Source organism: Rhinolophus hipposideros (genome assembly GCF_964194185.1).
Source record: "Rhinolophus hipposideros genome assembly, chromosome: 6".
NCBI lineage: Eukaryota > Metazoa > Chordata > Mammalia > Chiroptera > Rhinolophidae > Rhinolophus > Rhinolophus hipposideros.
In genome coordinates, this window is record NC_138052.1 from 2,572,507 (window position 1) to 2,597,228 (window position 24,722).

At 37.3% G+C, this 24,722-nt stretch overlaps 1 protein-coding gene across 1 annotated transcript in view; it reads right to left on the minus strand.

The window, feature by feature from the left end:
* Positions 1–696: 696 nt before the first annotated feature.
* LOC308499100 (uncharacterized protein) overlaps positions 697–24,722 on the minus strand; it is a gene marked incomplete at its 5' end in the record, with an annotated part of 29,641 nt that continues 5,615 nt past the window's right edge. Inside the window, 4 exons of the mRNA XM_081051939.1 lie at positions 697–4,725; positions 18,672–18,767; positions 19,056–19,182; positions 23,842–23,898. Coding sequence (XP_080908065.1) covers positions 2,126–4,725; positions 18,672–18,767; positions 19,056–19,182; positions 23,842–23,898 — 2,880 coding nt within the window. The 3' untranslated portion in view covers positions 697–2,125. The remainder of the gene's footprint in view (positions 4,726–18,671; positions 18,768–19,055; positions 19,183–23,841; positions 23,899–24,722) is intronic.

Here is a 24,722-nt window from a genome sequence, read left to right on the forward strand (position 1 = left end):
ACTTTTTTCCAAATCAAGTTGTTGTCCTTTCAATCTTAGTTGTGGAGGGCGCAGCTCAGTTCCAGGTCCAGTTGCCTTTGCTAGTTGCAGGGGGCACAGCCCACCATCCCTGTGGGAATCAAACCGGCAACTTTGTGGTTGAGAGGACGTGCTCCAACCGAGCCATCCGGGAGCTCAGCGGCAGCTGAACTCAAGGTGCCATGCCCAATCCCAGTTGCAGGGGGCAGAGGCCACCATCCCTTGTGGGACTTAAGGAATTGAACTGGCAACCTTGTGTTTGAGAGCCCACTGGCCCATGTGGGAATCGAACCGGCAGCCTTTGGAGTTAGGAACATGGAGCTCTAACTGCCTGAGCCACCGAGCTGGCCCAATGGTCCAGATTTTAAAAAGGAGAATTTTAGTTACTTCTTTCTCTGTGCTGACCAAACCATATAACCCGAAATGATGACGGACTGACAAAATATTTCCTTGGTTAAGACTATACTACATTGTTTTCCCAAAATTGAGTGTTTTTCAATACCAACGTGGTACTTCTGACATGAAAGTAGCTCTGATTTTATTCCAATTCTAAACCTCGCTATCCAAGAACGGTAGAAATTAACTGGTTTGCAATGTCGCAGTGTGAGCAAGCATCACGGGCTTGCAAAAATCCTAGACAGGATGCTCAGACTACATGCAAACAAGGGGGCTAAGACGACTTGCTTTTTTATTTATTTATTTAATTAATTTCAGGTACACAAAACAATGTAATAGACATTTACACCCCTCACAAAGTGATAAAGTCTGTCTCCCAAAGACTTCCTATTTAATTAGCACAAAATGAACCACTAGCAGGCGTAAAATGAAAATGAAAAGCCAAAAAGCATGTAAGAATCACCATCCACTACACACACACACACACACACACACACACACACACACACACAAAGAATCCTTTAGAAATCTCATAGATCGATAAAGTCCTAGAAACACGGGGCCAGACTGATATTCAGACATAGCAGGCAGGCGAAAGTCTAACAGCATCAAGCTGAGGGAAGCCAACAGAAGCAGCACACAGACTATCACTCAAAAAAGGAAAGTGAATAGGTCCAGAGTAGGTTTGGTTACTGCCTCCTACTAGAAGCAGTAATGAAATCTGTTACATCCTCATACAGATGTATCACATAGCTCAGAGACTAGTCACAAACATTTATTGGTGTTGTCCACAGAGTTCATGTTATTCTTCCATCTTTAAAACTTCACATTCCACAGTGTTTGCACATAGGTCAATATTTTCTTCTGTATTTACTATAAAACATAGTATTACATATAAATCACAAGTTTTGGTACATCAGTTCTAGGTGAAGAATTTATCTTTAATTCTGAAATTGATACATTTCCTCAAAAAATTATCTGATGCAAACTCAGTATATGTTCAAAAATTACATTTATCAAAATACAAGGTTTTAGGATAATCTTAATTATTTCATGTTTAGTGAAGTTTACTTGGTGGTAAAGGCTTTTGTTTTTCCTTCAGATTTCTCTGATTTTTAACGAAGTCTTCTAATTATTCAGAACATTGACAGTTTTCTTTCTCATGTGAAGTCTCTGAAGTACAATGATAAGCTGAATCCTGATAGGTCTTCTGACATTTACTATATTTATAGCATTTCATACCCCTTTAACATAGTTGCCTAAACTACATGCATTTAAACAATGGACACAAATCTTTAAGAGCTCAACAGAGTAGAAACTTAAATCTTGCCTAACAAACAAACAAACAAACAAACAAACAAACAAAATAAACTGGTGAAGATCTGTCAGTGGGGGATTCTGTTTCACCCAATTATTCAGACTCTAGCTTTTTAAACCTGCTGTTCTATGTTCAGTACACAGCACCAAAGTCTGCCATGGAAATTTCTACATTCCAGTATAATACAGATAGGAACAATATAAGGGACATTTTAAGGTCCGATTTAGCTTAAATGTAATAACATCATATTCCATGACCAGCCCCACCTGGACTGGGAAATTTAGACAGGCTATGTGCCTAGCACAAAAACAAATATTTAAACAATTTGCCAGTCCATATGCCACGAGCTTCTCCACTGTGTTGTATGAGTTCCTTTAGGATATCCCAGATTTATTATTTTTTCTCTTTGGTGTGGATTCTGTTGTGATGTACTCTAAGAGCTGTCTTACGGACAAACGTTTTCCCGCATTCATTACATTCATAGGGTTTCTCCCCTGTATGAATTCTCTGGTGTACTCTGAGAGTTGAATTTTGGGCAAAAGCTTTCCCACATTCATTACATCGATAGGGTTTCTCCCCTGTGTGAATTCTCTGATGTGCACACAGGTGTGTCCTTTGGGAGAAAGTTTTCCCACATTCAGTGCATTCATAGGGTTTTGTTCCTGTGTGAATTCTCTGATGTACTCTAAGGTTTGAATTACGGGCAAAAAGTTTGCCACATATACTACATTCATAGGGTTTCTCCCCTGTGCGAGTCCTCAGATGTGCTCTAAGGTGTGATGTCTTGTAGAAAGTTTTCCCATATTCACTACATCCATAAGGTTTCTCCCCTCGGTGAATTCTCTGATGTGCACATAGGTGTGACTTTTGGGAGAAAGTTTTACCACATTCATTACATTGATAGGATTTTACACCTGTGTGAATTCTCTGGTGTACTCTCAGAGTTGAATTATGGGCAAAAGCTTTCCCACACATACTACATTCATAGGGTTTTTCCCCGGTATGAATTCTCTGATGTGCACTGACATACGACTTCTGGGAGAAAGATTTCCCACATTCATTACATCCATAGGGTTTCTCTCCTGTGTGAGTTCTTTGATGGACTATGAGGGCTGCTTTATAGACAAACGTTTTCCCACATTCATGACATTCATAAGGTTTTTCCCCTTTGTGAATTCTCTCATGTCCACTAAGGTATGATTTCTGGGAGAACGTTTTCCCACATTCACTACATGCATAGGGTATTTCACCTGTATGAATTCTCTGGTGTGTACTGAGGTGTGTCTTCTGGGAAAAAGTTTTCCCACATTCATTACATCCATAGGGCTTCTCCCCTGTGTGAATTCTCTGATGTGTACACAGGTGTGTCCTTTGGGAGAAAGTTTTCCCACATTGAGTACATTCATAGGGTTTCTCCCCTGTATGAATTCTCTGATGTGCACTGAGGTGTGTCTTGTGAGAAAAAGTTTTCCCACATTCATTACATGGATAGGGTTTCTCCGCTCTATGAATTCTCCGATGTGCTCCTAGATGTGATGTCTTGGAGAAAGTTTTCCCACATTCAGTACATTCATAGAGTTTCTCTCCTGTGTGAATTCTCGGAGGTTCTTTGAGCTGTGCCATCTTGGAGAATGATTTCCTATATTTATTACTTTGATAGGGTTTCATCTCTGTGTGTATTCTCTCGTGTACTAAGAGGGCAGATTTCTTGTAAGATTTCCCACATTCATTGTTATCATAAGGTTTCTTCTTTGTGTGAACAGTCAGATGTTCACTGAGGTTTGACGTCTGACAGACAGTTTTCCTACATTCATTACATTCACAGAGATTGACCCCTATATGAGCAGCAGGATAATGAATAGTGTATGAATTTGAACAAAAGGATTTCATGCTTGCCTCACATTCAGACGTTTTCTCCTCTGAGTGGGTCCTCTCATGCTGAATGAGGTGTGCTTTCTCATAAAAGGATTTGCTGCATTCATTACTTTCAAATGACTTCTCTCCTATGTCACTTTCCTGATGTACACTGAGAAGTGAGTTTTGATACGAGTATTCCCCATATTTACCATATTCCCCATATTTACCACACTTGTAGAATTTCTCTTCTGTTTGAGTTCTCTGATGCACTGTAAAGTCTAATTCCTGGCAGAAGACATCTGTACATTCATTAAAAACATAGAACTTACCTCCAGTTTGTATCTTCTGATGTACTGAGCAGACTGAGCTCTGGCTCAAGTTTTCTTCACATACACTGCTTTCAAAAGCACTCTGTCTTGTGACAGTTCGCTGAGGTTGAGTGCAGGGTGAATTCCTGTTCAAGTTATTTTCACTTTCATTACATTCATAGTTTGTCATAGCCCTGTGAACTTCACTGTATTCCACAATGGTGGTTTTGTCACAGGATCTTTCATAGTCATTAATATCAAAGCGTTTCTCTCTTGTGCCAGCTCCCATTTGGTTAAATACAATTGCTTTATCACATTTTTCCCTAAATTCATCATCCTGACAGGGTTCCTCCCCTGTTAGACAACTCTGAGGTGTAACACATAGAACAGTGTCATCATGTAAAAATTTTCCAAGTTCATTGCATTCAAAAGACTGCTCCAGTGTTTGAAATTTCTGATGATTATTCGTACGACTGAGAGCTTTCCCATTTTTATTATATTTGCAAGACAGATCTCCAGTATGAATTTTCTCTTGTTTAATATCAAGCTGCAACTTTTCATATAAATTCATGTAATCAGCCTTCTCTCTTGAACAGTTTCTATCACTAACAATTAATTCAGAAACAAGTGACAAATTCATTCTACAAGAGTTACATTTACAGGGTATTTTTCCTGAAAAATGTGGAGTTAAATCCAAATTAATTGGTTTTCCTAAAACTTTCTGCCCTTTCTTACTCAGTGTGTTGTTATCACTGAGTATTACTTGCCACAGAGGTTTCTTTTGATTTTCCTGGTTCCCCTCAATGTGGACATCAACTTGGTAATATCCTAAAATGACAAAAATGGAAAACATCATGTGAATCTTACATTTCTTATTGAGAGGAGCTTATAGCCACATATTTTGTCATGTATTGTAAAGTTTCAGTTAATGTTTCCAAAATTAAGAATTCATGCACACAGACAGAAAGACAGACACAGTGTCTCTCTGTTTATCTCTCTCTACCCCATCCATGTTGTTATTTATTTATTTATGTTTTAAAAGAGGAAACAGGAGTTATTTCCAGTGCTGTCCAAGATGGAGCAGCCCCATTCTTCTCAAGTCTTCCCTCTTACAACTGGAAATTCATGGGGGAACAAAAAATTTATGAAACAAATGAAGATGCTACACAGTGGAAAGAAGGTGGACTCCTGGACTTAAGAAATGACATGGAAGAGAATTCCAGTTTTCTTTCTGCTTCCCATATATCTTATATGGGGTGCTCAAGTGCTAGAGAAACTTGCAATCGAAAGCCAACAAGAGGCAGAGACAAAAGACCTCCAAGAAAAGCCTATTTCTTCCAGCTAAAGATCTGAGAAAAAGGTGCTCTAATAGAACAGAAAATCCTTTTGACAATATTCATCATACTCAAGCCAACCCCCTCACCAAAAAAAAAAAAAGAAAAAGAAAAACAAAATCTTTTCTCTATGGTTGCAATACAGATATAAAAGGATTTGCACACACTTTCAAAACTATCCTTGAGCCAAACCAAGACTTCATCGGAAAGATCATGAAGAATCCTGAGAAATTTCCATTCAGAAGACATTCTAGAAGATGTCACCGCCAAAATTCCACCTGGAAACATATTCCTATCTACTCTATGAAATCTGCATGGGCAGGAGCAACACATCTGTTCATTTAGGGCACTCCTGGCCAACTCATAACATGTAGGAAAATAAAAACAAAAAAGCACAGTTAAAAAAAAAAGAGATAGGAAGATACAGTAGGCCAAATATGCAGCTAGAAGAGATGAAGCAGCACTTGTAAAAGCCATGCATTCAAAACCTAAAGGCACAATACATTAAAAAGAAGCTGAATCCACATTATTCTCAAATGCACATGAAGTGTTCAAGACAGACCATATTTTGGGCAGTAAAACAAATCTTTACAATTATAAAGAAGAGCAATCACATAAAATATGATCTCAAGCCATAGAGAAATTATACTAGAAACCAGTAACACTAAGTTACCTGGAAAAATACAAAATAATTGTAAGTTAATACAGTTCCATTAAACCCCGGGTCAAAGACGATGGATGTCTCACAGAACATTAAGATTTTGATGTAAATGAAAACAAAAACCGTTCAAAATACAGAAATTTGTCACATGCAGCTAAGATAGTACTCAGAGATAAATTTATAGCTTAAATTTATCACATTAGAAAAAAAAAAAAACCACCTCTCACTAGTTAGCTAAACTTCCACTTTAAGAAACTATACCAAGAGAGGGCAAACCTAATGAATAGAAAAGGAATTAAACAATAAATATTAGAGAATAAAATGAAACTGAAAATGAAAAAAATCAATGAAGTCAAAGCTTACTTCTATGGAAAGATTAAAAAAAACCTGACAATGATAAAAACCAACACAGAAAAAAATGGGAAAACACACGATCAATATCAGAAATAAAAGCAAGAGAGGATATAAGTACTGAAACAACAGATATTACAGAGATAATAAAAAATATTAAGAGAAACACTATGCTATAAATTTGAAAATTTACACAAAATGGACAAATTTCCTAAACAACAAAAAAGTACCAAAGTCACTCATGTAGATCTATTTAAGAAATTGAACATGCGGTTAAAAATATGTAGTTGAAAAAGCAGGTCCCAGACTACATGGTATTAACTAGTGAATTCTACCAAACATTTATAGAGGAAATAATATCAATTTTACATAATCTGTTCGAGAACATTCAAGATGTGGGCATATTTCTTAAATTATTTTATAAGGCCTGTATTATCCTCACAGCAAAACAAAAGAAAGACAATTAAAAAAAAAACCCCAGAAACCTATAGACCAATACAATATTCCCCATGACATAAAAGCAAAAATACTAAAAAACAGAAGCTAAAAGAACTCAGCAATGGGGGGGGTGATGTCATAGGAATGGTGGCAATGAGGTGGTTTTCTTGAGTTCTCTGGAACTTACCACAAATTGAACATCTATAACCCATCAAAGGACTCTGCTCATCACACAGAACAGCTATTAAGAGACTCAAACGAGGATTACTTGAAGGTGGGCAAATTGGGCAAGCAGGGGAAGAGGGAAGGGAGCGGAGTGGTGACTGTGGTCCGCATCTATAGCTGTGGAGACACAGGGGGACCCAGTACAGAAGAGACCACAACAGACAGGAGGTGGGCTCTTTCCCTATGCCCCACAGCTGATCTCTCCTGCCAAGAGAGCAGCATATCCAGCACTTGAGGCAGTAACTTCAGCTGAGACCTCCAGCTGGGTGCTAGGTCTGATAAAGGATGTAAACACCATACCTGGACCCCTCCCCCCACTCTCCTAATCCTACCCCAGCCCTTCCAGAGACTCAAGCTGGTCCATGAACTGAGTAGTGTCAGATTACAGAGGAGCTGTAGCACTCAGGATATAGGAAGACCCAGCTTGCAGCTCTGACCCAGGGAAGAGGCTGGGGAGAGTGTAACACTGATGGGCTGGGAGAAAGAAGACTCCTCCATCCCCAGCCCCCACCTTTTCTGGCCTGTGGAAAGAGTGTCACACTGCTGAGCTGGGAGAGAGGTCTCCTCCATCCCCAGCCCCCACTTTTTCTGGCCTGCCTAAGGCAGGGAAATTACAACTGCGGAGATACTCCAAGGGGTCAGCAGTAGATGGCAGACACAGCTCTGGGCTTTCAGCAGCTCAGAAATCTCCTGCTCTACACACACACACACACACACACACACACACACACACACACACAGAAGAAGTGCCCTAAGACTCAGGAGACCTGGGCACAGGGCTGGCTGTGTTACTCACAGTGTGCGTATGTGCAGGCAAGGGCAGACACTGCACTGACTTTGTAAAAATTACCATCAAGATCCCATAGCCCCACTCATCTAAAACTACAGTCCCAGGGACACTCTGGGCACCAGGTGGCCGGCTCTGCCTGCACAAGACGCAGAGGACTCTTTGGTACCGCAGAGGACAACCTGGAGAGTACTTGGTGGGCTTAAGTGAAGACTGGCACTGCTTTTTTTGTTTTGTTTTGTTTTTGTATATTTGATATTTTTGCCTGTGTTGAGTGTCGGTTATCGGTTGTTTTTACATGTGAGTGTATTTTTTTTTCTTTGTTGTTGTTGTTCTTGTTGTTGCTGTGCTTGATGATTTGCTTTGTTCTGAAATTGCCCTACTCCAGGGCCCAGCTCAAGAGGCACAAGATTCAACACACCCAGAGGCCAACTCCAGACTAAACCAGAGTATTACTGGGTTTGACCTACAAGTGACACATCCAGAGGGAATTTGCTAGAGGGACAAGAGCCCATAGGGGCCAAGCCTCATTAAGTGGTCTACCTTCGCGCAGCAGAACATCCACTGTGGGTAAAGCCAAGTCTCAGAAATAGTCAGCCTAGGAGTCAATCCAAAAGCAATTAAAGATCAACTGACAAGGCAAAAGCAATTAAAGACAACATAAGAGTCACCTTTGGAGCACACACACAGGAGAAGAAGGAAGTGGTGCAAGTCAAATACAAAGAATACATACTACATAATAAACCCAGCAAAAACCAAGAACCCTATGGGATCTACGTAATCCATCGAAGCAAACACAGAGGGTCAGCCAGAATAGTGAAACAAAGAAACATGTCCCAAATAAAAGAACAGAAGAAACCTCCAGAATTGGAAACAAATGAAATAGAGGTAAACAACCTATCAGAGACACAGTTCAGAACACTGATAATAAGATCGTTTAAGGAGCTTAGTGATGACATAAACAAGGATAGAAAAATCATAATGAACAACCAGTGAGAACTAAAGAATACAATAACTGAAATAAAGAATACACTCGAAGGAATAACCAGCAGGTTAGATGAGGCAGAGGATATCGAATCAGCAACTTAGAAGACAAGATACAGAGATCACCCAAAAGGAACAAAAAGAAAAAAGAATTAAAAACAATGAAAATGGTTTAAGATACCAGAAGGTGAGGAGAGGGAGCAAGGGATCAAGAACATATTATAAGTAATAATGTCCGAAAACTTCCCAAACTTATGAAGGAAACTGACATACAAGCCCAGGAACTGCAGAGAGTTCCAATCAGGATAAACCCAAACAGCTCCACACCAAGACACATTATAGTTAAAGTGTCTTTAACACATAAAGATTAAAGACAAAGAGAGAATCCTAAAAGCGGCAAGAGAAAGACAACGGGTTACATACAGGGAACTCCTATAAGACTATCAAATGACATTTCTACAGAAACATTGGAGGCCAGAAGGCAGGAGGTACTCAAAGTGATGGAAAACAAGGGCCTACAACCTAGATCACTTTATCCAGCAAGGCTGTCATTTAAAATTGAAGGAGAGATAAAGAGCTTCCCAGAAAATAAGATAAAATAATTTATTACCACCACGCCAGCATTGCAGCAAATATTAAAAGAAATAATTAAATTTCTTCTGAAAACAGAAGATGAAAACAATCTAACTACAAAAAAAAAGGCAATAACTATGTACCTATCAATCACTTTAAATGTAAATGGATTAAATGCTCCAATCAAAAGACATAGGGTGGCTGAGTGGATAAGAAAGCAAGACCCTTGTATATGCTGTATACACCAGACTCACCTCAGATCAAAAGATACACACAGGTTGAAAGTGAAGTGTTGGAGTAAGATATTTCATGCAAATGGAAATGAGAAAAAAACTGGAGTTGCAATACTTATATATGACAAAACAGACTTTAGGAAGAATATATTAAAAGACAATGATGGGCACTAAAGGGATAACAATAAAGGGATTGATCTAACAACAGAACGTAACCCTAGTAAACATCTATGCACTGAACATAGGAGCACCTAAATATATAAAACAATACTAACATAAAGACAGAGATCAACAGTAACACTGTCATAGTAGGGGACTTCAACACATCTCTAACAACAAGGGACAGGTCTTCCAGACAGAAAATCAATATGGAAACGACGGCCTTAAATGATACATTGGACCACTTGGATTTAATCGATATTTTCAGAGCATTTCACCCCAAAACTGCAGAATACACATTCTTCTCAAGGCACCTGGAAAATTTTCCAAGATAGAGCACATGTTTTGTAGGCCACAAAAAAAGTCTTGATAAATTTAAGAAAACTGAAATCATACCAATTGTCTTCTCTGACCACAGTGCTATGAAATTAGAAATCAACTACAGGAAATAAAATGGAAGACACATTAATTCATGGAGGCTGAATAACATGTTACTGAATAACAAGTGGGTCAACCATGAGATCAAGGAAGAAATCAAAAGATATCTTGAGACAAACAAAAATGGAAACACAATGACCCAAAATCTATGGGATGCAGTGAAAGCAGTACTAAGAAGGAAATTCATAGCAAAGCAGACCTACCTAAAGAAAAAAGAAAAATCACTAATCAATAGTTTATCTTCACACTAAATGGATCTGGAAAAAGAACAGCAAAACATATCCAAAGGGAGTATAAGGAAGGAGATTTTCTAAAGATCAGAGTGGAAATAAATGAAATAGAAACAAGAAAAACAATACAAAAGATCAATGAACCCAAGAGTTTTTTTGTAGAGAAGATAAACAAAATCGATAAAGCTTAAGCCAGATTCATCAGAAAAGAGACATAGAGGACCCAAATTAATAAAATGAGAAATGAAAGAGGAGAAATGACAACAGACACCACTGAAATACAAATAATTTTAAGAAATTACTATTAGCAACTACATGCCAACAAATTTGACAATCTGGAAGAAATGGACTATTTTCTAGAAGGATACAACCTTCCAAGGCTAACTAAAGAAAACGTAAAATCTGAATAGAGTGATTACCACCAGGGAAATTGAATCAATAATCAACAGTCTCCCAACAAACAAAAGCCCTGGACCAGATGGCTTTACAGGTGAATTTTACAAAAGATTCAAAAAAGAATTATCACCTATTCTCCTCAACCTCTTCCAAAAAATCTAGAAGGCTCTCAAACACTTTTTATGAGGCCACTATCACCCTGATCCCAAAATCAGACAAAGACACTACAAAAAACGAAAACTGCAGGCCAATATCTCTAATAAACATAGATGCAAAAAATCCGCAACAAAATATTACCAAACAGAATTCAGCAATACATTAAAAGGATCAACACCATGATCAAATGGGATTCGTTCCTGGTATGCAAGGGTGGTTCAACATCTGCAAATATATTAATGTGATACACTACATTAACAAAATGAAAAATAAAAAATCATATCAACAGATGCAGAAAAAGCATTTGACAAAATCCAGCAGCCATTTATGATAAAAACACTTAAGAAAGTGGGAATAGAGGGACCATAAATCAACATAATGAAGGCCACATATGATAAACCCACAGCTAACACCATTCTCAATGGGGAAAAGCTAAAACCATTCCCCTTAAGATCAGGAACAAGACAAGGTTGTCCATTTTCTCCACTTCTATTCAACATAGCGCTGGAAGTTCTAGCCATAGCAATGAGACAAGAAAAAGAAATAAAAGGCATCCAAATTGGTAAGGAGGAAGTAAAACTGTCATTATATGCAGATGACATTATACTCTACAGAGAGAACCCTAAAGACTCCACCAAAAAACTATTAGAACTGATAAATGAATTTAGTAAAGTAGCAGGATACAAAATTAATAATCAGAAATCAGTTGTATTTGTATATACCAATAATAAAATATCAGGAGAAATTAAGAAAACAGTCCCATTTACAATTGCTTCAAAGACTATAAAATACCTGGGAATAAATTTAACCAAAGAAGTAAAGTTCTGTATTCAGAAAATTATAAGACACTGAAGAGAGAAATTAAAGAAGATACAAATAGATGGAAACACGTATCATGCTATAGATGGGAAGAATTAACATTGTTAAAATGTCCATACTGCCTAAGGCAATATTCAGGTTCAACACAATTCCTATCAAACTACCAAGGTCATTTTTCACAAAAATAGAACCTATAATCCTAAAATTTACATGGAACCATAAAAGACCCCAGATAGGCTCAGCAATCTTGAGAAATAAGAACAAAGTGGGAGGTATAACGATACCTGACATCAAATTATACTACAAGGCTACAGTAATCAAAAGAGCATAGTACTGGCATAAAAACAGACACATAGATCAATGGAACAGAATAGAGAGCCCAGAAATAAATCCATGCCTATATGGTTGTTTAATCTACGACAGTGGAAACAAGAATTTATGGTGGAGTAAAGACAGTCTATTCAATAAGTGTTATTGAGAAACCTGGACAGACACATGCAAAACAATGAAGCTGGACCATCTTCTTACACCATATACAAGAATAAATTCAAAATGGATTAAAGACTTAAATGTGAGATCTGAAACCATAAAATTCCTAGAAGAAAACATAGGAAGAAACTTTACGGATATTACCCGGAGTAAGATTTTAACTGATATATCCCGAGGCAAGGGAAGTAAGAGAAAAAATAAACGTGGGATTACATCAAACTAAAAAGTTTTTTCACAGCAAAGGAAAACATCAGCAAAACTAAAAGGGATGCTACTGAATGGGAGAAGATATTTGCCAAAGACATATTCGATAAAGGGTTAATATTCCAAATTCATAAAAAACTGGCTCAACTCAACTCCAAAAAAACAAACAACCCAATTAAAAAATGGGCAGAGGACATGAAGAGACATTTTTCTAAAAAGGACGTACAGATGGCAAACAGACATATGAAGAAATGCTCAATCTCACTAATCATTAGAGAAATGCAAATAAAAACCGAAGATACCACCTCACTCCAGTCAAAATGGCTGTCATCAATAAATCAACAAACAAGTGCTGGTGAAGAGGAGGAAAGGGAACCTTTGTGCACTGTTGGTGGGATTGCAGATTGGGCAGCCACTATGGAAAACAATATGGAGGTATTTCGAAAATCTGAAAATGGAACTACCTTATGACCCAGCAATTCCACTCCTAGGTATCTATCTGGAGAAATCCCAAACTCTAATTCAAAAAAATTTATGCACCCCTGTGTTTATTGCAGCATTGTACACAATAGCCAAGACATGAAAACAACCGAAATACACATCAGTAGACGATTGGATTAAGAAACTGTGGTACATTTATACAATGGAGTATTACGCAGCCATAAAGAAGAATGAAATCTTGCCATTTGCAACGACATGGATGAACCTAGAGAACATTATGTTAAGTGAAATAAGTCAGACAGAGAAAGAGAAATACCATATGATCTCACTTACATGTGGAATCAAAGAAAAGAATAAATGAATGAAATAATCAAAAACAGTCTCAGAGACATAGAGGAAAAACTGAGGGTTGCTAGATTGGAGGTGGGGTGGGGATAAGGGGGATGGTGAGGGGATTAGAAAGCAAAATCAGTAACTATAAGATTGTTACACGGGGATACAAAAGTCAATTTGGGGAATCTAATCAATAATGTTGTAAAGATCTGGCAGGGTATCAGATGGATACTTGTCTCATTAGTGAGACCACCTCAGGGATGATGTAGATGCCTGATCACTGCACTGTACACCTGAAGCTGAACGATAATTAATGTTAATTACAATTTCATATATATATATGGTTACAAGAAGCAGAGTACAGCATTAGGAATAGAGACAGTGGAAATGTAATGGCTGTATGCAATATCAGAGGAGTAGTGGATGGGGGTAAGGGAGGTTATCACTGTGTGAGGGATATAAATGATAAATGTCTAACTATTACAGTGTTTGTTTACCTGAAACTAAAAAAAAATTAAAATAAAAAAAATAGCACTGGCAGTAAATAAATTCTGTCACTTACTAAAAAAAAAAAAAAAGAACACAGCAATATATAAACAATAAATCAGGAATAAGTGGGATTCATCCCAAGAATGCAAACTGTTCCCATATTTAAAAGTTAATCGATGCAATCCATATAAACAGTCTAAAGAATTAAAACCACACAATCATATAAAGTAAAAAATTATTTTACTAAAGTCAAAATTCGTTCATTAACCTAATACAATGAATCTACAAAAAGCTGAGACTGAATGCTTTAACCCTAAGATTGAGAAAAAAGACAGAAATGTTTACTCTTAGCACTTCTCCTTAAGCGTGTAATGGAAGTTCCAACCAATGAAATATGACAAGAATAAAAATGAAAGATACAGGGGAAGTCTACACAGAAAAATCACAAAAAGATCTTTTAAAAAGCTCCTTCAGTAGTAAATGTTTTCAGCAAAGGCAAAATACAAAGCCAATATACAGAGGCCAATAATATAACAAATATGATCAACTGGAATTTGAAATCAGATAATCATAATTTACCATAGCGCACAACTGCCCATACACACACGCATGAGCACGACACACACACACACACACACCACTAGGTATATCTATGCTGAAACCTACTGTTGAAACAAATAGTAATGAAAGAAATCCTAAATAAATGGGGCGGTATATGTTATTTATGGACTGGAAGGCCAAACATTATTAAGATGTCAGTTATCATCAATTTGATCTATAGATTTCAATGCTTAAAAGCCAGCATGCTTTTTCGGACAAATGAAGAAGCTCATTCTAAAACTGATACAGATGGAAGTTGGTGGACTCACGCTACGTGATTTCAAGAATTAATGAATAAGCTAATGTTATATAGTTAATGTGCTATTGGCATAAGGATATGTAGGTGAATAAAAAAAGACTAGAGATGCCACAGAAATATATAATCTTAGACTTACAGAATTATGTAAAATACATACATATGTAGAAATATGCAAATATTCCCATCTGTTTTCTCAGGTTTTGGAAATGCTGTTCAATGGAAAAATGATGTTTCCAATATATGGTTGTAAATGACTGGACTCCCTCTTCAAAAATTTAAACTTGACACATATCTAACACTTTCTAAAAAATTAACACCAAATAGATCACAAAGTATAAGATGTGAAATTTAAAAAATTCCAGGATAAAACACAGGAATAATCTGCATTCCTTTGCATTCTGATGTTTCTAGACCAGACAACAAAACCATGGTCCTTAGAGAAAATTAAAGAATTGGGCTGTATCAAAGTTGATGTTCAGTTTTAGCCAGGCTCCTCTGAAACCACGCCAACAGAAGTGGGGTGCAGGCTCACTACTGCCAAGTGAGGAGAGAAGTCCAGGTTCCCCACTAAACGTCTGTTGACACCCGGGAGTTGGAGAAGATGCAATTTTAACACTGGGCAGGGGTGAGATCAGGCCCCCACAGGCCTCTTACTGGCACCCAACGTTTCATCAGGTGCCAATGTCCCTAACTCATCTTCACTTTTCTTTCCATCTTTCAGAATCTTACCATATATATATAAACACACACACACACCTATACGTATAGATGTACTACGTGTACAAGTACACATTTAACTGAACTTAGTGGGTGAAGTAGTAAGGAATATATTTACCCCATCTTTCCCCTGGTTAAACCTTTTTGTATCTTATTAATTCCTTCCCTAAGCCCAGTCATGAAAACGTTTTCCTTATCATCATATAGAATATCTCTAGTTTTGCCTTGAAAACCAGGTCATTAGGTACCTGAATCCAGTTCTTTGGTTTTGATCTATAAGGCTCCTCAGAATTTTTTCCCCACTGTTCTGAGGGGATAGTGCTATGTCTCAAAGACCAATTGTCTATAAAGCATGTTTTTCTTAAGCTTTCTCTTGTGTTTCACTAATTTATTAAACTATCCCACCCCCAGCTGCACACTACTTAACTACTCAGAGCTTTACATAAATCCTTGATATGTGGCAGAGTAAGTTCGTTGTATTTTATGAATTGGATTTAGTTTGCTAATGCATTAAATGTTTACAAATGTATCCCCACTTGAATTTTTTTTATATAAAAAGTGCTTTTCTTTTCTTTGTTAGCATCAGCTAAAGTTTTACCCATTTTATTGTTCATACTAAGAACATTCTACAATTTGTTTCCCAGTTTATTATTTTCACTATTAAATTCTTCTGCTTTCATTAGTATTCTTTTGTTATTGTTCTTACTTAATTTATTAATATAAATACAATGCTAAAATTTACCTTTATTCACTAATTTAGGTATATCCTAAGGTTTCTAATATGCACGTTTATTCTTATTTTATAAATGTCATGCAATTTTGGGATTTCCTTTGTTATACTTTGTTTAAAAGAGATAATTTTTTACACTTCCGTATTGAAAGTTTTTTGTTTACTCATTTTATCATTAATTACTACATTTATCAAACTATGCTGAGAGAATATTATTTGCAGTGATTCTAATTAGTTGCACTTACTGTATTCTTTTTAGACTAAAACTGTATTTTTACAATCATATTATTCCATGGGAATTTGAAAGGCTTGTCCTTTGATTTCAGCATACACATAAATAAATATATGTCTCACTTGAATACAAATATCATTTATATTCTCTATAGAAATACTTATTTAATATCCATAGTATTTCTTACTTCGTCAGAAGAGGTATAGCAGGTCCTCAAATAACTTCTTTTCATTAAATTTTGTTTTGTGGCAACGTTGATGAGAACAAAAAAAATCGATTCCTAGTGGCCAGGGCCACTTTCCATGATGAGTTGGCATGTTCTCTGCATGTCTGCGTGGGGTTTTTCCGGGTACTTTGGCTTCGTCTCACACCCCAAGATGTGCATGTTATGTGAAGTGGAGTATCTACATTGCTCCGTCTGACTGTGGTGTGTGTGATGCACCCTACGATGGAATAGTGTCCTGTCCACGGTGGGTTCCCACCTTTAGCCCTGAGCTGCCGGGATGGGCTCCGGCCACCTACCATACTGAACAGGCATAAGTGGATTGTAAAATAATGATTAGTCTTTCTCAAATGTATGAATAGCTCTCATTTAACATAAATGTTTAATGATAGAAGTGTTTCAGATCTTTATGCAGAAGTTTGGTGATGTTTTTGCTGTAGGAACTTAACTATTGTTTATATCCATTACCCTATGATACAGGTGGTTTCATTATAGGTCATTTTGCTGAAAGTCAGTTTTCAAGAACCTATCGACAACATTAATGGATGACTTACTGTCTAATAGGATTTCCTAATTCAAGTGAACTTTAAGTTCTTAGAAATCCATTACTCTATGTTTTATGATCGTTGAAATCATATAGTTTGGTGCAGTCTTTCGAATGCTTATGGTACACGTTAACCTGTACTATTGCGTTAGAGGGTCTTCTTTTAAGTTAATGTTATATATTGCCAAAATTCAAACGTGAACTATAAGAGAACAGTAAATCCTAAAGAATTTTATTTTTATTGATTAACTCTACCATTCCATTATTACAATCTTTCTAAGATACTTATTTGGGAATATCCTTTTTAGCCAGTAAGTATGAACCAATCATTTAGATTCAGTGACTGGGAAATACGCTTGAACTAAATTATGTCAATCTTTGTTACCCTGTTTAAATGGCTTCACAACAAAAAGTTTCAGTGAGAACACTTATTTGAGATGATTTTACATTTTGCTCGAGGAATTATATTGAAAATATAACTTTTGAAATTCCTTGAATTGTTTTATTTGTTTAGACAAAGGTCAGTAAGCACAAGAAAAGATGCTTCACATCATCAGTGATCAGGAAAATCATTATGGACTAAACTGTGTCTTCTGCAAACTCTTTATTTTGAAGCCCTAACCCTCAATGTATCTGTATTTGGAAATGAGACCTTTAGGGGGTAATGAAGGCTAAATGAGGTAATAAAGGTGGGGCCCTCATTCTATAGAATCGAAGTCCATACAAAAATAGGAAGAGACATCAGAGCTCTTTCTCTCTCCATGCGTGCAGAGAGGAAAGGCCATCAGAGGACATGGTGAGCCAGGAAGAGATGCCTCACCAGAGATCAACCATGCTGGTCTCTTGATCTTAGACTTTCAGCCTCCAGAACTGTAAGAAATAAATTTCTGTTATTTAAGCCACCCAGGGTATGGTATTCTGTTATGCCAGCCCAGCCGACTAATACAGCAATGATATAGCACTTCACATCCACTAGCATGGCTACAATCAAAACGTCAGATAGTAAGTGCTGGTGAAGATGTGGAGGAATCGGAACCCTCACACTCTGTCATTAGGAATATAAAATGGTACAACTCAAGAAAACAGCCTGGCAGTTCCTCAGAGTTACCAGAGAACCCAGCAATTCCACTCCTAGCTACGAACTACAAGGAAACATGAAAAAATTTGCATGTTTTTCCATGCAAAAAATTGTAAATAATGATTATATCAGCATTACTCAACAATAGCCAAAAGGTAGAATCCCAAATGTCCAACCACAAATCAATGGACAAACAAATGTGGTATATCTAGACAATGAAATATTACTTTACAATTAAAAGGATGAAGTACTAATACATCCAATAATATAAACCTTGTAATGCAAAGTGAAAGAAACCAATCACCAAAGACATATAAAGTATAATAGCATTTATATGCAACGCCGAGAATAGCCAAATCTACAGAGATAGAAAGATCAATGGTTGCTAGGGCTGGAGGGGACAGGACATAGGAAGCTGACAGCTAAACAGTATGGGGTTTCTCTCTGAGGTGAAGAAAACTGACTGTAGTGATGTTTATATATACCTATGAATACATTAAAAGCCAGTGAACTGTACACCTTAAATGGGTGAATTGTGTGATATGTGACTTACATCTTAATAAAGCTGTTTAAAAAGAAAAACAACTGTCAGAAGTGTTTTCCTCTAAGGTCTAACTACCCTGGAGTTGCCCATCGTCCGTGCTCACTCACCTGGGTACCTCTGGTTTAGGAATTCTTCCTCTAAGGACCAGGGCTCTTCCTCTTGCTCCAACTTGAAGATCACCTGGGGTTTGGTAATGCAATACCCTGTGAAAGTAACAATTGAAGGTATATGTAGACCCGATCCGTGGGCTTTCTAGTTTCTGACTTTGGAGAAAGATGCAGCAGCAACAGCAAAATGAAAGCACCATTTACTATTTTTAATGGGAAAGTAATGACAGAAACGTTGTTTCTGTTTTTCTAAGGGTTTCAGTTACCTCGGTCATGTAATCAAAAGCCTGAATAATGTTAATCTCTATAGAAGGTGCATGTGATGTGATAATTTGCAAAAAGGAATTGTATGCCACAGGGAGTTAGGCGGTAAGGTCAGCTCACCCACGGAGACCAGGTGGCTGTAGTTCTCCAGCATCACATCTCTGTAGAGGGCCCTCTGCGCGGGGCCCAGGTACGGCCACTCCTCCTGGCTGAACTCCACAGTCACATCTTCGAATGACAGGGATCCCTGTGGTAACACATTTCCTTCAAAAGTTCAGAATTAGGTGACAGAGCAAATACCTTTGAACTACTATTTTCCTGCTTACGCTTAAGGCTCTAAAAGAAATAGCTATAAAGGATGTCTATTTTTTACTTAAATTGTCTTAAACTTTGGAGTTTCTCAATTAGTTAAAAAGCTTTTTAATGCACCAAAATTAATTTCTATATATTTATGAATTGTGGTTCTTTTTTAAGGCAAAACAATTTTAGTATAAACAGATTTCCTACAACTCTTCTTCAAGGGACCGTCCTAGAGAATTCTAGAGCATTCAGTCTACCTACATAGACACCACTATCATAAATGATGGGAGCCAAGGAAGACGTACATGGAAGCTATGGAAATAACACACATAACTGAACTTCTGTCTAAATGAATGTATGATATATAAATCTAGAGCTTATGAAGAGCAAAACAGCTTACCAAGGAGTTGGAATTCCAGAGACCTGTATAAGATAACTGTATACACTGAAGTAATTGCAATGGATATAAGAGTAGGGATGGAACCACAGAGCAGAAGCAGCACCCAATGTGATAACTACTTTTTATACAGCTACCCAATCAAGCAAGATGAGTAGCTTCTTCAATGTTGGGGTCAAATACTGACATGGGGACATAAAATAAAAAAACAGTGGTAGAATTTTTAGTGAGACAGATCTGGTCATGTTGACCCGAATGTCTGTGGAACATGAAGCTGGAACTGTCTCTTAAACTAGCACACACACAGTTGTAGAACACAGAGTGGGGGTCCAGGATGAAGACAAGCATTAAGGAATTAGGAGCAATATGGGTGGTAACTGAAGGTTTCAGAGGCCATCAGACAGTACCTTGAGCACACTGGGAATGAGGAAAGCAAAGTACCAAAATTAGCCTTGGAAGGACCGTGGATATTAAAGAGCCAGGAAGAAAATGTATAGGTCACAAAGCCAGAGACGAACTTTTCTAAAAGGTCATAACAACCGTGAGAGGATAGAGTCTTGGAAACCGAGAAAGGGAAAGTTTCCATAACAACTGACTTCAAAGGGGCTGGGAGAAGGGAGAAGTGGGTTGCTGCCATTCAACGGGTATAAAGTTTCACTTGAGAAAAATATTAATTTCTAGAGAAGTGCTGTACAACCTTGTGGCGCTAGTTAGAAATACTGAATCGGACACGTAAAAATTTGTAAGAGAACAGATCTCATGTCAAGTGTTCTTATCACAAAGAAAAAATAGAATAAAAAGCAGATTAAGAGATAGGGGACAGACACAGTTTTTTTCCCCAGTGTTATGTATCCACTTATATGTTCATTTAAGTCTTCAGTGTTACTGAGTGAAAACTTTCTCTCTGTGCACCTCAGTGCTAGTAGCAGGGAACTAAAACAAATGAATAATATAACAGGAACACATTTCATTAAATTCATTTTCATTCATCTAAAAAATAAAGAAAATTTATCTATATATTCTGAAGCAAAAAAATTAGTAAGAAAATAAATGTTATTCTTTTCTATTTTTGTTTTATGTTTAATATCTGGTTTAATAAAAATAAGCTGGATTAAAATAAACTAAGCTAATAAGTGACAGAGGTGAAAATGTTGAAGTAGGGATCCCAAAAAATTCTCTTTGCTACAGAAACAATGAAAAAAAAACTGGAAAAAAAAGCATAGAACAAAGGCAATCTGTAGAAATATGCAAGAATGACTGAATTACAGTAAAAACAGTGACATTGTATCCTTTTAATTTACTCTATTCCAATCAAACTCTGCGGTAGTTTGAGAACCTACCTGGCAACTACAGGTGGGGCAGAACTGGGTTCAAGTTCCATGAAAGCGTCTTTGCCATCAAACTGGCGTCACTTCACCTGTTGGTGATTCTCTGAAATTTCCTACTTAGAAGGATGTCTCTATTTGAACTAGGTTAGTGTCTGTATCTTGAGTTTCACACAGTATGTGTGAAAGCCTCATCCTCAGAGTCCAAAACATTTTAAAGGCATGTGTTTAACTTAGTGGCTATCTGAGGTGCTGGTAACAGCAGGGCCAAAAAATGGCAGAATCAAGAAGCTTAAAAGGAAATGCTGGGGAATGGGATGTTAATTAAGATTTTGAAACGCTCTGATATATTTCTTAGAATCTACAAGGCTACATAGAAGAATAGAGCTGTACATATACCCAGGGATGAGACCATGTTCAGGAAACACGTGAGATGATCCTAAGCTGTCACCTCTAGGTGACCAGAGCTTTGGAATAAGAAGGAAGTGAAGGCTACTGCAGACTTGTGAACTGCCTGACTGACCGCTGAAGGAATGCCCTGACACGCACAGAGCAAAGACTGCGAGACTTACTGATTCCAGGCACTGAAGGACATTTCTGACGAGACTTCAACTGCGACAGAGCACAGGAAATAGAGGCTCTACGCAATTAGTTCAGAAATGTCACTAAACAAATATATTTCAGAAATGACCCCTAAGGAGGGGAGAAATCCTCATTTTTAAAGTTGCCACATTATTTTATTTAAAACATCCAATTATCAACAACAACAACAACAAAAACTGCCAAGCAAGGAGAAAAAAGAAGAAAGTAAGACCACGTGCAGGAAAAAGTGTTATCAATAGAAACTGCTCTTGAGGAAGCAAATGTTGGACTTACTAGGCAACGACTTTAAATCAGCTGTTTTAAATACAGTCAAAAAAGTCGACTTTGAGGAAAGAACATCTAATGAGTAAGGGCAAGTATAAGAACAATATTTCACTAAATAGAAAATATCAATAAAGAGATATGCATTATATAAAGGAACCCAGTAGAGACTCAAGAATTGCAAAGTACTATAACTGAAACAAAACTTTCACTAGAGGAGTTCCAGCGCAGATTTGAGCATGTGAAAGAATGAACCAACTGTACAATATGTCAACTGAAATTATGCAGTGTAGGAAACAGAAAGGAAAACCAATGATAAAAGATACCTACGGGATAGCATGAAGTTTACAAATAAATGCGTAACGAGAGTCCCAGATAGAAAAAAGAAATAGATTAAAGGAATATTTTAAAAAATAATGGTCAAGAAGTCTTCAAATTTGATGCAAAGCGTTAATCTACATATCCAAGACATTCAACAAACTTCTAGTAGGATAAACTTGAAGAGAGCCATACCTTGAAACAGATAATCAATCTGTCAAAAAGACAATCTTAAAAGCAGCAAGAAAACGTGACTCATCATGTGCAACAGCAGTAACAGCTGATGTCTAATCAGAACAGTGGAGGACAGGAGGCAGTGAGGTGACCTATTCAAAGTGGTGAAAGAGATTACAACAGCTACAGAGAAAGAATTCTTGTCAACCAAGAATTCTATACCCAGCAAAAATGTAAAAATGAAAACCTTGAAAAATAAACAAAAACACAATACGTCAAAGGCAAAACTGACCTACATGAAATAACATAGAAAGTAGTTCTGCAAATCTATGGAGACAGAAAGTAGATTAGTTGTTGCTTGGGGCTTAGGAAGGGGAAACAGGACGATGGGACAGTCAAGTTTACAGAATTGCTTTTTAAAGTGATGAAAATGCTCTACATTGACTGTGGTGATGTTTGCATATATTTGTGAGTACTTTTAAAAGTTACTGAATTTTATACTTTAAATGGGTGAACGGCATAGTACATGAATGAATCTCAATAAAGCGGTTTTTTAAAAAATGAGACAGGATGAAGTCCTTACAGGACAACAAAGAAGACTAAAGGGCCAAGGATGGAAACTGGGGGTGAGCCGTGTGAAAGGAGAGGGGAGAGAAGATGACTCCATGAAGACGGCAGCAGGGCGGCGAGGGCAGTGCCAGTGGAGGGTGCAACAGACACTAACAGACAAACTTTCCAGAAGGAAACAGGTGAGAAGAAGAGACAAGTGATACAGAAAAGTCAAGTAAGGAAAGGACTGGACAAGCCCCAATGGATTTGATTATAATCAACTCTCTGATCACAAGATCACAGGCAAGTGGGGAGGGAAACCAAGGCATCAAGCAGAGGTTTAAAGTATGAGTGGGAAGTGTTGAAATATGTGAAAGAGAATAGAATTTTAAACTGTCTGCTGAGCAACCTAAATATTGTTGGTACTTGAAATATTTATGCATGGTAATTTCAAGGATATTCAAGTTGATTCATCACAAAAATGTCTTAAATAAACCCGTGCTTGAGTTTATGAAAAATAGTATTGACCAAGTATATAGTTAGCATTAAGTTTCCTATTTTTATTGCAGAACAAGTAGAGGCAATTTTCTATATTATTTTAGGGTTATTACTGGAAAGCTGTTAACTAAATCATCTGCTTGAAATCAAGAAAGATATTTTTTATCTTCAATTGTCTTTACACTCTATAAGGAAACAGTTTGCTTTATCTTCTCACCAATGTCAGCCTTTAAAGTAGTATTTTCTGACACTGACACAGACATGAACAATCCCAAAAATAAATTTCGAGCTCCAATTTGGTAAATTTGTAGGATCACAGAATCTGCATATTTCCACATGCTACCTTTGCTCTGTTATTTCTACAAATTCTCTGAATGCATCTCATCCATCTCTATTTCTACTTTTCCATGTTAACATAGAGACACTTAAGCCTTTATAATTTCCACTGTAAAATAAACAGGGTATTGACAACCGAACTCACCTGAGCCATGTTCATTTTCTGCTGCTCCTGGAAGAAGGTAAAAAACTGAAGGTTCCACTGGGGAGGAGGAAAGTGAAATGGGGTCATGAGAAACCTGATCTTCCTTACAACTCCTATATTCACCTGCCTACAAATCTCCTAACAACATCTGGAAGAAAAGCCTTCTGTGGGAGCACGTCCCTCTGACATTCTGGAGAAGGAACAGGAAGAAGCGCACAGAGGCAGCACCACCTGGTCACGTGCATCTCTGATATGAGCACGTGGGCTTCACCTTGCATTTTCACCGAGGGAGGTCAACTGCCTTTTGTCAAGGAATTCACAACTGATGTTCCCTTCTGACTAACTGAAAAAAAAAAGTAAGTAAAACAGAGGATTGGTTAAATAAATTCAGATCTGCCAGATATCCCCCTACCTTCATTAAAACTAATGTCAAAACATGACTCTGGGTGGATTGTTTATCAAGTTCTTGTTGTCTTTACACCGTGAATTACAGTTTCCCCAGAAAACTGAAATAAAGATGGGATAACTTATACAAGAAGTATACTGTTTAACTTTTGTTCTAAATTGGTTGCGTTTTCTAAAAAACAACTGTTAAGATGTTTATGGAACTTACCGGTGACATAAACAGCCGTGTGCTTATTGTTCAGTTTTGCCCGGGGTGACTCTACAAAAATCATTCACTTCGGGCCCAATATTTTGGGGCTTCCCTAAGTGTCAAATATAGAAAACCCTTCTTGGACTCTCATTCTGTTAACTCCACATTCAGGAAAGAGGGAGCTGAGCGTAACTCTAGATACCACACCAGGTGATGGACATGGTGTGAGAGCAGCTCAGAATCTGGAGAGAGTGAGGGCAGAACAAAGGAAACAAAGTGCTGTTTA